The 14465-nt window shown below is 43.8% G+C and overlaps 1 protein-coding gene across 11 annotated transcripts in view; it reads right to left on the reverse strand.

Moving 5' to 3' along the window:
* The window catches only part of EPB41 (erythrocyte membrane protein band 4.1), a 199556-nt gene extending 190421 nt beyond the window's left edge, over positions 1 to 9135 (reverse strand). For 2 of the 11 annotated variants that reach the window (XM_074305574.1, XM_074305569.1), the window contains exon 1: positions 8981 to 9135. Coding sequence is in view for 1 of the 11 variants with exons in the window: in XM_074305560.1 (XP_074161661.1) it covers positions 4468 to 4510 (43 nt within the window). In the remaining 10 variants the exon portion in view is untranslated. Of the gene's footprint in view, positions 1 to 4101; positions 4241 to 4467; positions 5039 to 5295; positions 5570 to 6403; positions 6622 to 8343; positions 8708 to 8928 lie in introns of those variants that run through there. The other 9 variants (XM_074305580.1, XM_074305582.1, XM_074305575.1 and 6 more) reach the window with 8 other exon arrangements.
* Positions 9136 to 14465: the final 5330 nt, after the last annotated feature.

A 14465-nucleotide genomic window follows, 5' to 3' on the forward strand; every position in this document is an offset into this window, starting at 1 on the left:
TACACAAAAAAAGTTTTCTTTATGAAAAATTCATCTCTTATATGCACGGCAAAGTAGAACATATTTACTTTCATGTAGAAAAGAGGGCAGGAGAAGACTTCCTGAAAGCAAATGGGTGGATGTAAAAATACACACACACAACTTAGGGTTCTTCTCTGCTAACAAGAGAATTTGGGAGGGAAGAGGGCTATTGGAAAGTGGCAGTTGTACCAGAACAAATTTTAAAGAAAATAAAAGTGAGAAGGACCCACATACTCTCCACAACTTGAAAAGGCAGATTTTTTAAAACCTAGACACCCCTCCCACCTCCTGGCACTCTTTCCCCCAAGCAAACCTGTTAGACCAGGCTGCTTTTGGCAGTACCCCTTTGCCCTGCAAAAGTGACCAGGCACCAGGTCTAGTTACCTCTTAAATAGAAAGAGAGCCCATAGTCTTGGCCTAGCCCCAGGGTTCAGATGTTTGAGGCAGGATTTGAATACAGTCTTGAAGACTCTCAGCACACTACTTGCTATGCTACCTCAATGACCTATAAGGAGAATGTAGACTGTGCCTGGAACATTGTAATATTCAGTGGTATCTGACTATTTGTGACCCTGTAAGCCAACTGTCTGTGGGGTTTTCTTGGCAAAGATACTGGAGTGGTTTGCTATTTCTTCTCCAGTTTTCAATAGGTTAAATAATTTGTCTAGGGTCACACTGTCATACTGTTTTGCTTTGTCCACTTTGCCATTTAGTGTCCCCCTCCCCTCCAGCACATAGTAGGTGCTTAATAAATGTTAATTGATTAGTTCAAATCAAGACCCCCTAGGTACCAAAATCAGCTCTACAACTGTGTATGGCGTTAGCCAAGTCACTTTCCCACACTGACCCCCAGTTTTTCTCATCTGCAAAATGAAAAGATTTGGACTAGTTATAGGATTTAAGTCAAAAATGAACCTTAGAGATCATCTAGATTATTTTCAAGATGAGGAAACTGAACTCCAAAAAATAAGGCAATAACTTATTCTAGGTGAGATAAGTAATAAGTAAACTAGTTCCACCTTCCTGTATTCAATGACTATTGTGTCCTGATCACAGTAGATACAAAAACAAAGGAGTTTACTTTTTTACAGAAGGAAAAAAAAGAAGAGAGATCAGTAACTACAAAATAAATTCAAAGTAATTTGGGAAGCAGGAGGAGGGGAAGGAGAGAGCCGGCACTAAGGGCAATGGAATGAGGAAAGGTCATAATGACCTGAGCATGGAAGGATGCCAAAGAAGTCTACAGCCACAGGCCATGGGTCAGTGCTCCAGGTCATGGGGGGAGCCAGCCTGTGTAAATAACAGAGAAGGAGTAGAGACCAACCCATGTCATCTGACCCCAATTTCTGTGTTCCTTCTCCTTCATCTGGTCAATGGCTAAGGTCCCTTCACATCCACCATTTTATAGCTTAGAAGTTAAGTATATGTTCATATTTCTCTAGGATGGTCCTTCTGCCCTTGCTAAAGTATCAGAAAAGAAGGAAATGAGGAAGGTGACTTTACACAGCTCTCCCTCATTTAAATTCAATTCACTTTCTTGTCATGGCATCACCTACCTGATGCCATGGTCCTCTTTGAGAAATAACAATGTATTGGAAGACCAGTTTTTGTGCTGGAGTTCAGCCCCAGATCTATCCTACCAGAGAAAATTCTTTCTCACATCTCCCCAGAGTCCAGAAAAGCCATCTCAGGCTAACTACTGGCCAGTGCCCCCAGAATCATGGAACCCTAGAGATGGAAGAGGCCTTGGAAGTTATTTAGTCCATCACTGACCTGAAGAATGAATCCTGCCAGAGCATATGATGTGACCAGCCAACATCTGCTTGAACACTCATTAGACAGAGACCTCACTAATTTTTGAAGCATTTCATTCCATATTTAAATAGTTTTACTTGTAAGGAAGGTCTTCCTTATAATAAATCCCAAATCTGCCTCCTTAAAACTCCCCTCCAAGCCCCTAATTCTTTTGGTGCCAAGGAAAAAAGGTCTATTAACTATTCCTCCAGATGATCCTTCAGGCATTTCAAATAGCTATTATAGCTCCTCAATGGGTCAAGTTCCCCTGCTCCCCTTGCCCCCCAAAAGGTAAGCACTCAAAATTGGGTCTGTATCCCAAAGAAATAATAAAGGAAGGAAAAGGATCACATGTACAAAAATGTTTGTAGCAGCTTTTTTCGTGGCAGCAAAGAACCAGAAAATGAGTAGTTGTTCATCAGTTGGGGAATAGCTGAATAAGTTAAGGTAAAGGAAGGTTTAAATGGAATATTATCATTCTGTTAAAAAAAAAAAAAAAAAAAAGATGAACAAGCTGATTTTAGAAAGGCTTGGAAAGATTTACATGAACTGATGCTGAGTGAAACAAGCAAAATCAGAAACATAATGTATATAATAATAGTAAGATTGTGTGATGATCAACTATAAAAGACTTGATTCTTCTCAATAATTCAGTGATTGAAGGCAATTCCAATAAATTTTGAAATAACAATTATCTGTATTCAGAAAGAAAACTATAGTGATTGAATGTAGATCAACATATACTATGTTCACTTCATTTTTTTTCTCTCCTGTAGTTTTTTTTCCCCTTTTGTTCTGATTTTTCCATCTCAACATGATGCATAAACAATGTGTATTTAAAAGTAAATATAGATATATAGAAACAGAAAAAAAATAAATTTAAATTTTTTTTAATAAAATCAGGAATGATATACCAAAAAAAAAAAAAAAAAAAAAGGTCAGGCACTGTATTAAGCTCTGTGAATACAAAGGCAAAAGTGAAAAACAGTCTCTGAGCTCAAGGAGTTTACCTTCTAGAAGAAGGAAAAATGAAAGGGAAGGGAATAAGCATTTATATAAAACCTATTATGTGCTAAGCACTGTCTTTAGCACTTTTTACAATTCCCAATAACCCAGGAAAATGGTTATTATTATTATTATTCTCGTTGTACAGGTGAGGAAACTGAGTCCCAGGAAGGTAGCCTTCACCTATAGTTACACAGGTAGCAAGTAAGCCTCAAAGGCAGGTTTGAACCCAAGTTTCTGACTGCAGAATTCTCGATCTTTTCAAGGTACCATGCTATCTCTCTATATCAGGAGGTTCCTCCATAAGAAAGCCTAAGATTAAATAAGCAAGCTCTGGAAGGAGAGGAAAGCAGCCACCATCTTACAGTAGGACTATGGAATATAGAACTAAGCACCAAGCCCCAGAGCAGAATACAGTCATTTCCACCCTTCCTTTGAATAAATTCCTTTTCATATGATATTTTCTCTCCCTATTAGAATGTAAACTCCTCAAAGTCAGGACTGTTTTTTGCTTTGCTATTTCTATTCCTAGTGCTCAGCACATAGTAACTCCTAAATTAAGTGCTGGTTGACTGATTGACTGGTATGGGGAACTCCCAGGTGAAGAAACTTCCTTCACCTGTGTAAACTGGTACCTCCTCCACATTTTAATTTCAAAGAATTGCCTCCAGCACTGAAAAAAACAAAAGACTTGTCCACAGTCACACAGCCATTAAGAGTCAGAGGTTGGGGGCAGCTAGGTGGCACAGTGGATAGAGCACCAGCCCTGAATTCAGGAGGACCCGAGTTCAAGTCTGGTCTCAGACACTTAACACTTCCTAGCTGTGTGACCCTGGGAAAGTCACTTAACCCCAGCCTCAGAAAAAGGAAAAAAAAAAAAAGTCAGAGGCTGGACTTCAACCCAGTGTTCCTGGCTCTCTGTATAATACAGAATGCTGCCACCTATGCAAGATAGATGGAGATATAAACTCTATAAGAACTAGGCAGAAATAAAAGGATTCCCCAGAGTTGTCCCAAGAGTCCAAACTCCCTTTCCAAGATTCAAATGTTCCACTAGGTAGACAAGAACTAACAGTCACTGGTTATGCTAGAGTCCATGACCAGCTCCAGAGCAAAAGAGCCACAAGTTCAGCCCTCTCTACGTAGTCATTTGACTCCCCTCCCTCCAAGTTCAGCCAGCATAAAGTCATCTCCCAAAGCTTAGCCTACAGCAACACCTTCCTCCTGCCCTACATCTGGATTAATTCCATTTAGGAGCTGTTTAACTTAGCCAGTACTCACCCAGAACCGAGGCAGCCAGGTCATAAGGCCCCAAGAAGGGAGATGTAGATCCATTGAGGAATCACAGAAGCACATGAAAAAGAAAAAGAAACCATGAGCCATACAATACACAAGTCATAGTGATACCCACCTTCAAGGTCCTCGGTTACCCTCCACAGGAAAATCAATTCGTATTTGATCTGAATAGAGGCTGTCAGCCCCAAGGAAAAAGTAAACTCCAAGAAGACGGGAACAGATATCATTTTTCATGTTTATCTCCAGAAGGGTGTCAGGTACACAGTAAGGGCTTATTAAATGCTACTTAAACTGGGTTGAATTGGATTAGGATTAGATAGAGGTGATTAAACCTGTGTTTTGGACCCTCACCTACTCCTGGGTTGGGTAGCACAGCTTTTGGACAATTTGTCATCCTCTTGGCATGGAGGAAGAGCACTGAATTTGAATTTATAGCACTTAAGATTCAAATGCCAGCTCTTCTATTGACCCCCTTTGTGCTCATGGAGAAGTTCCAACTCTTCTCAATTGCAGTTTCTCTTGTCAAATGACAAAGCTGGACTAGTAGACCAATCAATGTCTCTCCCAGCTCTAAAACTAATATTAATCTTCCCAGAGTCTTTGGTAATCAAATACAGGGTTAGAAGTGGCCGGTAATTCTCTTCTATGGGAAGTCACCAAGGGCATACGAAACCATGAACTCTGGGGGTTTGCAAACTGGAATTCTGGTCTCTCCTGATCTTCACTTTGCACTTGTTTTTCTAAACCATAAAATGGAATGATTCCTGTTCCAAGATATTAAATTCTTCAAAAGAAATTTGACACCTGTTTAACATTCTACTTGGGAAGAGGTGTTACAATTAGCCTTATTCAGACGAATAGCAAGTGCTTTCTTTGTCAACAAACCAATCAACAAGCACTTATTAATCACTTACTAAGTACCAGTGTGAGAGGCAGCCTAAGGTTGAGGAAAATGTAGGTTTAAGTCGAGCCTTTGACACACGATGGCTGTACACCAAATCACTTAACTGCGTGCTTTACATATAGCCCAATAATTCTTATATTATTATAATTACATATAATAATAATACTATATTCCCCACAATTCCACGTGTTTTGCAGAAAGTCGAGAGATTTTCATGGGTATCAAATCAACAGAAATTCCCTTCGCTTTCCCTGTCCTCAGACCTGTTCACCAACCTCAAGCTACTTCCCTAAATCCCAATCGGGTCGCAGTCTTTTTTTCTTCCCCCTCCTTTCAGACATGCTAATTTCCTTCCTCCAACCAGCACCCCAAGACAGAGTTCCTGGAATTCCCGTGGCAGATCCTGCAGTTGAGACTGGGAGGGGACAGCCCTCAGCCCCGAACTTCGCCCAGCTTCCTTCTGAGACACACTGCAGCAAGCTCGGGCAGGCCAGACAGAGGCGGCAGTGAGAATCCGGGCAAACCCAGCCGGGGACAGGTGTGGCACAGCGCCCAAGCCGTCCCCGCCCCCTCCGCTGGAGAGCCGAGCCAGGTCGGTCAATCCAGGCCGCTAGGGGTGCAGCTCCCAGCTCTCGGCCAGCAAGCGCACCAAGTGGTGCCCGGCTTTCCACCCCCTCCAGACCCCGCCCCTGACCTCCCAGGGAGAGGGCGTGTGGGCCCCTAGGAAACTCCCAATCAAGCCCAGGACTGCCGCAGAGCGCGGGAGGGCGAGATGGGGCTGGCGGGTAAGGGCTGCAGCAAAGAGGGACCCAGGGCTCCGGGGGCTCCAGTCCTTGCCCGAAAGAGCGCGCTTCCTCCTTCACCAGGGTTGTCCCGGGTTCCCCAGCGGGGACTGCGTCAGAGCCGCGCCCCAGCGCCGCAGGGACCGGCCTTTCCAGAAGGAGGTTACCCCCAAGATGCAAGAACCCACCCCGGCTCCTAGGGAAGACCAAGTACACCAAGAGCTAGAGCCCCTCCCCACCGTACCCCCACTCCCTTTCCTGCTAGATCTCTCCCACCCTAGAGTTTCTGAGCTAAGAGTAGACTCGGAGCAGATTCCTTGAGTCGTAGTTGGAGCTGCGGGAGAGGAAGAGGGAAAGAGGGCGGAAAAAGGAGATGCTGAGCCCCTGGAGAAATCCTTCTTTGGAATCACCCTCATAGTATGGAGAGGGCTCCCCCAGAGAAGGAAAGCGCGTTTCACCTCCCCAGGAGAAGTAGAGAAGTTCCACTTCCCATTCCTTTCCCTCTTCTCCCCCCCCCCAAACATTATACACACAAACCCAAACCCTACCCACATTCATAGTAAATCCCGGTTTTCCTTTTCAAAATAATTCAATACTCTACCCTGGGAAAAGTAGACGTCCCCCACCAAGATCAGGAAACCTTGGAAGCACTAGACTCCTCCTCTGCCACCTAGAATCCACCAGGCTCCGACCATTCTTTGGTTTAATGGATTGCCAGTTCCCTGCTGATTTCACATGGTCAGAATCACCAGTGCATAGCAGTTAACTGGCCCCAATCCAATCTGCAATGGGGGAGCCCACAGCTCCTCCCATGAGGCTCCACCCGGGGGTAGGGCAGGCAAGGAGGGGGTAGGATGCTTTGGCATCTTAAACTGAACCTATAGGAGGCTGTAAATAAAGCTGGCAAAGGGGGATAGGAAGCCACAAACAAAACTGGAGGGAGGCACTAGATGGCTGGGGAAGACAAACTTAGTTTTGCCCTTACTAGTTATATGGGCAGGGGAACAAGAATCAGGGACCAAAGAATCGAAGAAGTGGATCTGCCAATTTGACCTCCAAGACAGAGTTGGGAAACCAGTCAGGAGAACCTGTCTCTGCCCTGCACAATCAGGCAGACCAAGCAGAACCCCACCCTGCCTCTCCAGAAGCTGCCAGGGGAGGGAGTGAGGAGAGGGGAATTGGTAATGTCTCAGCTTTAAAGACTGCAAATTTGAAGGAAGGGGGTGGAGTCCCCAGAGCTTTCCCCTCTTGCATTCACCTCAAATCAAAAAAAGTAGAAAGCTATATTTAACAACTTCTAGCTTCTTCCCATTATGCCCTCTAGATTCCCGGCAGCTAACAAAAAAATTCTTCCCTCTGACTGCCAATCTCTTATTCACCTCCTTCTCTCTCCACTGCTAGCAAGCCCCACTCCTAGTCCTTCTGCCTTCTTTTCACATCTTAAAAATCATAGGATACCAGAACTAATATCTGCCAAAGAAAAAGTCCAATACAAATCCCTCGTTAGAAACTGAGGCTCAGGGAGAGAAACCCAAGGTCGAACAAGGACAGGCTTAGCCTTGACCTATCCCCTTATTATTTCACTCTGCTCCATCCTCCTCCCCTCATGTTAGAGTCCTCTCCCTCTATCATGCTATCTCTAAAGTACAGTTAAATCTCAATTTCCACCCAAGTCCAGTCCCTCTAGTTATCCCATCTCCAAGTTGGAAGGAAATGTTCATCCACAGAATCCTCAGCAAATGGTCACCTAGTTTCTTTTGGAATACCTCTAGTAATGGGGAACACTGCCTTCATTCAAGACAATTTGTCCGATTCTAAAGATTAGACATTTCTTCCTTGGGAGAAATTCTTTTTTTACTGGTTAGTCTGGAGTGCTGTTCCCTGGAGGCGTTTAATAAATGGGAACTTACCTGATTGGTTGCTGAGGAGCGAGGTGTTTAAAGGTTTGATCACTTATTTCCAGCCTCAGCCCCACCTATCCCGAGACTCAGGAAGGAATTCACAGATACTCCAACACCCAGCTTTCCCTACTCTAATAGAAACCCTGATGAAAAGTGATCGAGAGATTGCCAGGCTGATTCGGGCCAGCAAGAGGGAGTGGGCAGAAGGAGCTGGGGGGGAGGGGCAGACTAGAGGTCAAAGACCCCAGCCCTGAAAGGTTCACTCCTCCGATCCGAACAATGCCAAGTAATAACCCCCGACTCTCCAGCCTGGCTGATTCAAGGTTAATTTGTGAAGTTGGAGATGTTCATTTTCTCCCCATTTTCAGGACACTCCTTTCTTTCGGGAGCCCTTAGCCTCTCCTCCAGGCCTCATTAAGGGAGGGTGATCCTCAAATCCCGGCCGGGGAAAGGATGTAAGCTCTCTCCAGGCTCCACAGCGACTCCCTTAACTAGGGAAGCCCTGGGGCTCAGTGCAGCTTCCCAGCACCCATTCCGCCACCCCCGGAATTTTCGAAAGTCACTCCTAAACGGCCCCTCCCCACTGACAGGCCCTGGCCTAGGAGCGCAACCTTGAACTGGGAAGGGTCCCGACCCCTACCGCGAGAGTGAAAGCGGTCCCCGGGTCCAAACTCAGACCGAGCGAAGTGAAAGGGGCGGAAGTGTGACTCGCGTGCGGAGACCCCGATGGAACTCGCAGCGGAGAGAGGGACTAGCGAGGGCGAGCAGAAGTGCGCTCCCCTTCAGTTTAGTCCCTAGCGCTGAAAGAGTGAGCCGTGCGCTGTCTCCCCTCACCGCTCCCACATTCCCCAAGCTCAAAGTCAGTTACATAAGCCCGGGGAGCGCGGCGGCGGGGAGTGGGGTGGGCTGACTCTGGGGCCGGCTCTACCCCTCCGGACCTTGCAGCCCGCCCTGCGGAGACCGCGTCCAAGAGAGGCGGCCGGCCGTACACCATTCCGCAGGGGGAGGGAGACAACCGCCAGCTGCGCAGCTCCGCCTCTTCCCCCTCCAGCTGTTCCCTCATTCCGCTCTGCCCCAGCCTGGGCTCCCCGCCCCCTCTCCGGACTCCCGGACGCCCTTCAAGCCCCCTGCCCCAGGCTCTGCCCTCCACGCGCCCGCACGGTCTGGCTCTGAACTCCCGACTCTCCCGCACCGCGGGGCCCGCACCCTGTCCCCGCTTACCCACCTCAGCCCTCCAAAAGCTCGCCGCCACCCCAACCTGGGCGTCCTGGGCTCACCTGGCCCGAACAGAGCTGGGCGAGGCTCGGGGGGAGCCGCGCCGGGGCGACCCGGGCCGCGCTGGACTCTCGACTCTCCCGCACCGTCTCCCTTTAAGAGTCGCTGGCCACTTTGCCCGAGCCCTGGGCCTCCACCTGCACTGACGGGGCAACTCGGACGTTCAGACTCCGCCCCGGAGCCCGGAAAGCTCCTTGATTGGCCTAAGCCGCTGCCTATCGCCGGCACGGCCGGGAAGGTGGGGCGGAGGAGTCTGAGCGCTGCAGAGGGGCAGGGTCTGGGGCCTCAGGTGTGGCCCCCGCCCCCTCCTGGTCTGAGAACTCTCTGGGGGCAAAGGGGCAGCCTAGAACTGGGACAGCTGAGAGGGAGGGGGGAGGAAATCTAAGTCAAGGGCCCTCTGATTGGCCAATAACATCTTTGGGACATGGCGTCACGGTGACGCCATCCGCCACATGGTGGTGTCCCAATGACCACAACTACTTAAAGAGGGGTGATCTGGAAGGCCTGGAGGTCGGCACAGGTCTGGGACCAAGGACGCCAGCCAGCCACTATTACGTCCATCCTGAATAAAAGATGCTCTCTCCTTAAGCCTCTGCACTAAGCTTCCCTCCTCCCGTGGCTCTTGCTGCTTCTCACAGCCCCGGTCTCTACTCTTGCCAGACCTCCCCTTAGCTGCTGCTTCACTCCAGGATGTATTCCTCCCCACCGCGGAGATCCTCTGCTTCAACTTTTGCCCAGATATTCAAGTTGCCCGGGTTGATTCGAGGCTAATTTGTGAAGCAGCTGAAGATTTTAATTTTCCCCGTCTTCAAGACCGGTCTGTTTTTCCCAGGAGCTTTGTGCCATCGCTTCCCAGGCCCCAGATTCCCCATTGCATTGCCCCCTTAGGGCCCACGTGGCCTCATGCCCTTGTCGATTCAATAAACATTTATTAAGGACCTATTGTGCACAGAGCACTCCGCTAGACGCAGTCGGAGATAAAAGAGATTGATGACTCACTGATCCTCTAGTAGGGAGCACAACACAAAGGCAAATAAATTCTCCTTTCCTTTCAGTCTGTCTATTCCTCCTAAGTCTCCTTTGTTCAGAACCGTTTTCTCGTCTCTATTTACAAAGTCTCTTTTAAGTAATTTTATTAGTTTCATGTATTCAATTATTATCTTAATGTAAATGATTCCCAAATCTATATATCCAAACCTCCTCGATTTCCTGAGTTCCTATCCCTCCTCACCCACCACCTACTAGACATCTTTAATTGAAAGAGAGTGCCAAGTCCAGTACTACTGAGATGCTACAGGTTTCAAATAGAACTCAAAATTCCAAGTAAATAAGGACTCATCTTCCCTCCTAAATCCATTTCTCCTCCTCCTTTCCCTATTTCACTTGAGAATATCCCCATCCTTCAAGGCACTCATTAGCAATATTGAGACAATTTCAACTCCTCTCTCTCACATTAACTCCTCCATCATTTGCCAAGTCTTATATTTGTTCCCTTATATTAACTCATACAATCACAAGACTGATCCAAACTCTCACCACCTTCTGCTTGAACTACCACAGAAAGCTCCTAATGCATCTCCCTACTTCAAATCCCTCCTTTCTCCAATGCTTTCTTCATCTAGCTGCCAAATGATTCCCTATTGGCCATAGAGTAATATCTAAAATCCCCACACTGACATTGAAAGCCCTTCTCCATCTAGCTTCCCTTCCTATCTTATTTCCTATTTCTCACCTGCATATAACTCTTTGGTTCAGTCAAACTAATCTGTTAGCTGTTTCCCATACACTACATGACATGGCCAGACTTCCCACCCTTCATCAAGTTGTCTTTATTGTCTGGAATCTATATTCTCTTTACCTCCTCATCTCAACCTTTAAATAATAATTGCTAGCATTTACAGTTTTCAAACTTCTTCACTTCTTGTAAAGTGCTATTATTATTCCCATTTTATGGACAAGGAATCTATAGTCCAGAGAGGTTAAGTAAATTGTCTAGTTAGTGTGTGTCTGAGACATTCCATATCCAGAAATCTGAGAGACTCCATTCCTAGGATATCATAGAACTTCCTAAAATCCTTGAGTTTCTTTCAAGGGTCAGCTTAGATGCCACCACCTCTAGGAGGGACTGTTGTTAGTACTGCATCCCTCTTGAAATTACTTATTCATACATGAAAGATCTGCCCAATAAAATGTAAGGTCTGTGAGTACCTAGACTATTTTTTGCCTTTTTATTTCCTATCTTGGCACATAATAGGTGTTGAATGTTTTTTGAATTGAATTAAATTACCTAGTAAGTTTATTTGTTGTTGCTGTTCATTCAGTGGTGTCCCACTCTTTGTGACCTCATGGACCATTCTATTCTTCATTATCTCCCAAAATCTGCCAAAGCTCATGTTCGTTGTTTCTATGATACCATTTCATCATCTGCCATCCTCTTCCCTTTTTACCTTCAACTTTCCCAACATCACAGTCTTTTCCAAGGAGTCCCTTCTTCTCATTCTGTGGCCAAAGTATTTGAACTTCAATTATGAATAGCCTGAATTAATTTCTTTTTTTTTTCCTGTGATCAAGCCATGCCAATTTAATGAAAATAAAAAATTAATTTACATTTTATTAATTTACAAATTTTATATTAATTTACAGATTTACCAAAGGGCTGCTTTATGGAGTTAGACAAAATAATAATAGCATTTATTTGGAGGAAATAGAAACTCAAGGAAAATAATGGAAAAAAGTAGGAGTGACTAGATTTCAGCTTATATGGAAAGCAATAATTTTTAATTAATAATATCATATTTTTCCAAATGCATACAAACATAATTTTCAGCATTCACCTTTGTAAAATCTTGTATTCCAAATTTTTTCCTTCTCTCCCCTCTTCTCCCTCCCCTGGACAACAAGCTATCTGACATACATTAAATATGTGCAATTCTCCTAAACATCTTTTCATACTGAATTAATTTCTTTAAGCATTGACTGATTTTATTTCTTATCACCCTTACTATTCAATATTACATTAGAAATGTTAGTTTTGGCAATAAGAGAAGAAAGATTATAGTAATTAGAGTAGATAATGAGGAAACCAAATTATTACGCTTTGCAAATGATATGATGGTATTCTTACAGAACCCTAAAGAATTAACTAAAAAATTTCTAGGAACAACTCACAACTTTAGCAAAGTTGCAGGATACAAAATAAATCCACATAAATCATCAGCATTTTTATACATTACCAAAAAGTTCAGTGGCAAGAGATACAAAAAGAAATTCCATTCAAAATAACTATTAATAGTATAAAATATTTGGGAATCTGTCTGCCAAGGGAAAATCAGGGATTATATGAACACAACTGCAAAACACTTTCCACAAAAATAAAGCCAGATCTTATAAGTTGGAAAAATATCAAGCGCACAGGGATAGGCCAAGCAAGTATAATAAAAATGATAATACTACCTAAATTAATCTACTTATTTAGTGCCATACCAATCAAACTCCCAAGAAATTATGTTACAAATCTAGAAAAAATAAGAGCAAAGTTCATCTGGAAGAACAATAAGGTCAAGAATTTCAAGAGAATTAATGAAAAAAAAAATCCCAATGAAGGTAGCCTAGCTGTGCCAGATCTAAAACTATATTACAAAGTAGTAGTCATCAAAACCATTTGGTACTGGCTAAGAAATAGAGTAGTTGATCAATGGAATAAGTTAGGTTCACAGGACAAAAAAGTCAATAATTATAGCAATCTAGTGTTTGACAAACCCAAAGACCCCAGCTTTTGGGATAAGAACTCACTATTTGACAAAAACTGCTGGGAACATTGGAAACTAATACAGCATTGACCAACACATAACATGGTATACCAAGATAAGTTCAAAATGGGTTCATGATTTAGACATAGTGATGTTACAAGCAAACTTGAAAAATATAGAAAAATACCTCTCAGATCTGGAAAGAAGGATGGAATTTGTGACCAAAGAAGTGGAACTCATAACTGAACACCAAGAGACTCTCAAAAGTCTCCTTCAACACCACAATTCAAAAGCATTGATTTTGTGGAGTTCAGAATTCTTTGTAATCCAAATATCACATTGCTACTGAAAAAACATAGATTTGATTATATGGACCTTTGTTGACAAGGTGATGTCTCTGCTTTTTAGTATGCTGCAAAGATTTGCCATAGCCTTTCTTTGAAGGAGCAAGCATCTTTAAATTTCATGGCTGCAGTCTCTCTTTATATAAGAATACAAAATCTGACACTGCTTCCATTTTTCTCCCTCTATTTACCAGGAAGTGATGGCACCAGCTGACAAGATCTTGGTTGGCTTGTTTAGGTGTTTTGTTTTGTTTTTTTTTATGTTAATCTTCCAACTAGTTTCCTCTTTCACCTTCATCAAGAGGCTTCTTCATTCTTCATTTTCTGCATCAGTGGTATCATCTGCATAGCTGAAATTGTTGATATTTCTTCTGGCAACCTTAATTCTAGCTTTTAGTTTATCCAGCCTAGCATTTCATATGATGTACTTTGCATATAACAAAGTTCTAGGATCAGAACGGGAAGTTTGTTGCTGATGGAGTATCAAGAAAGACTCTCTGAAGGATGTGAAATTCTAGCTCAGCTTTAAAGTCCAGGTAGGAATGATGACCGGTAGGCATTCCTACTCTAATCTGCCTCTCTCCTCTCCTTCCTCCAAAATTTACCCCCTTACTGTTCTCTCCAACTTTAAGCTCTGCTGGGTTTTCAGAATTAATCTATTCAGTGTAAAAAAATCAGTCTCTCTTTGCATTCTCTTCCCCAAGAGGCGCATTCTTATTCTATTACTCTCCCCATTCATGTCTTCTTTTTTCCTTTCTACTTATTTAGCTCCTGTGCATCATTCAAAGCCCAGCTTATAGTAAGGTCCATCTCTTCTGGAAAGTCTTTCCTTATCACTCCATTCTCACTGAGGTTCCCCTCCTTTTCTCAGTTGCTCATTTAAACACTAAAAGCATATCATAGTATTTAAAGCTCTGAGAGATCTTAGACCACATCTAATCCAAACAGTACAGACAAGGAAAGTGAAGGAACAAAGAAAGTTTACAGACAAGGGAAGCACTTAACCACATATTGTCTTGTATTGTTTCTTTAATTTTTTTCTGTGTTTTCTAATTATTCTGTTGGAAAATTAATACAGAGTGATGGAACACTAGGGCTGTTGGGGATGTTAGCTGGCATCTAGTCTAATTCTCATTTTACAGAGAAAGATACTGAGGTTTAGAAACAGAAAGATAGTAAGTCATTGAAATAGACTTTGATCCTTGGTCTTCTGACTCCAAATACAGTGTCTTGTCTCTTACTAAGTCTACTTATCCTTTCAGGTTGTCATGAGCATGTATATTTTGACTAGACCAGAAACTCAGGGAGGACAGAAGTGACATGTTACACTTTCTTGTACTCTTTTGTACTCTACCAGGTCCAGGTACATAGTTAACTGCTCAATAGGTATTTGT

This window comes from Sminthopsis crassicaudata, chromosome 3 (genome assembly GCF_048593235.1).
Source record: "Sminthopsis crassicaudata isolate SCR6 chromosome 3, ASM4859323v1, whole genome shotgun sequence".
Taxonomy (NCBI): Eukaryota; Metazoa; Chordata; class Mammalia; order Dasyuromorphia; family Dasyuridae; genus Sminthopsis; species Sminthopsis crassicaudata.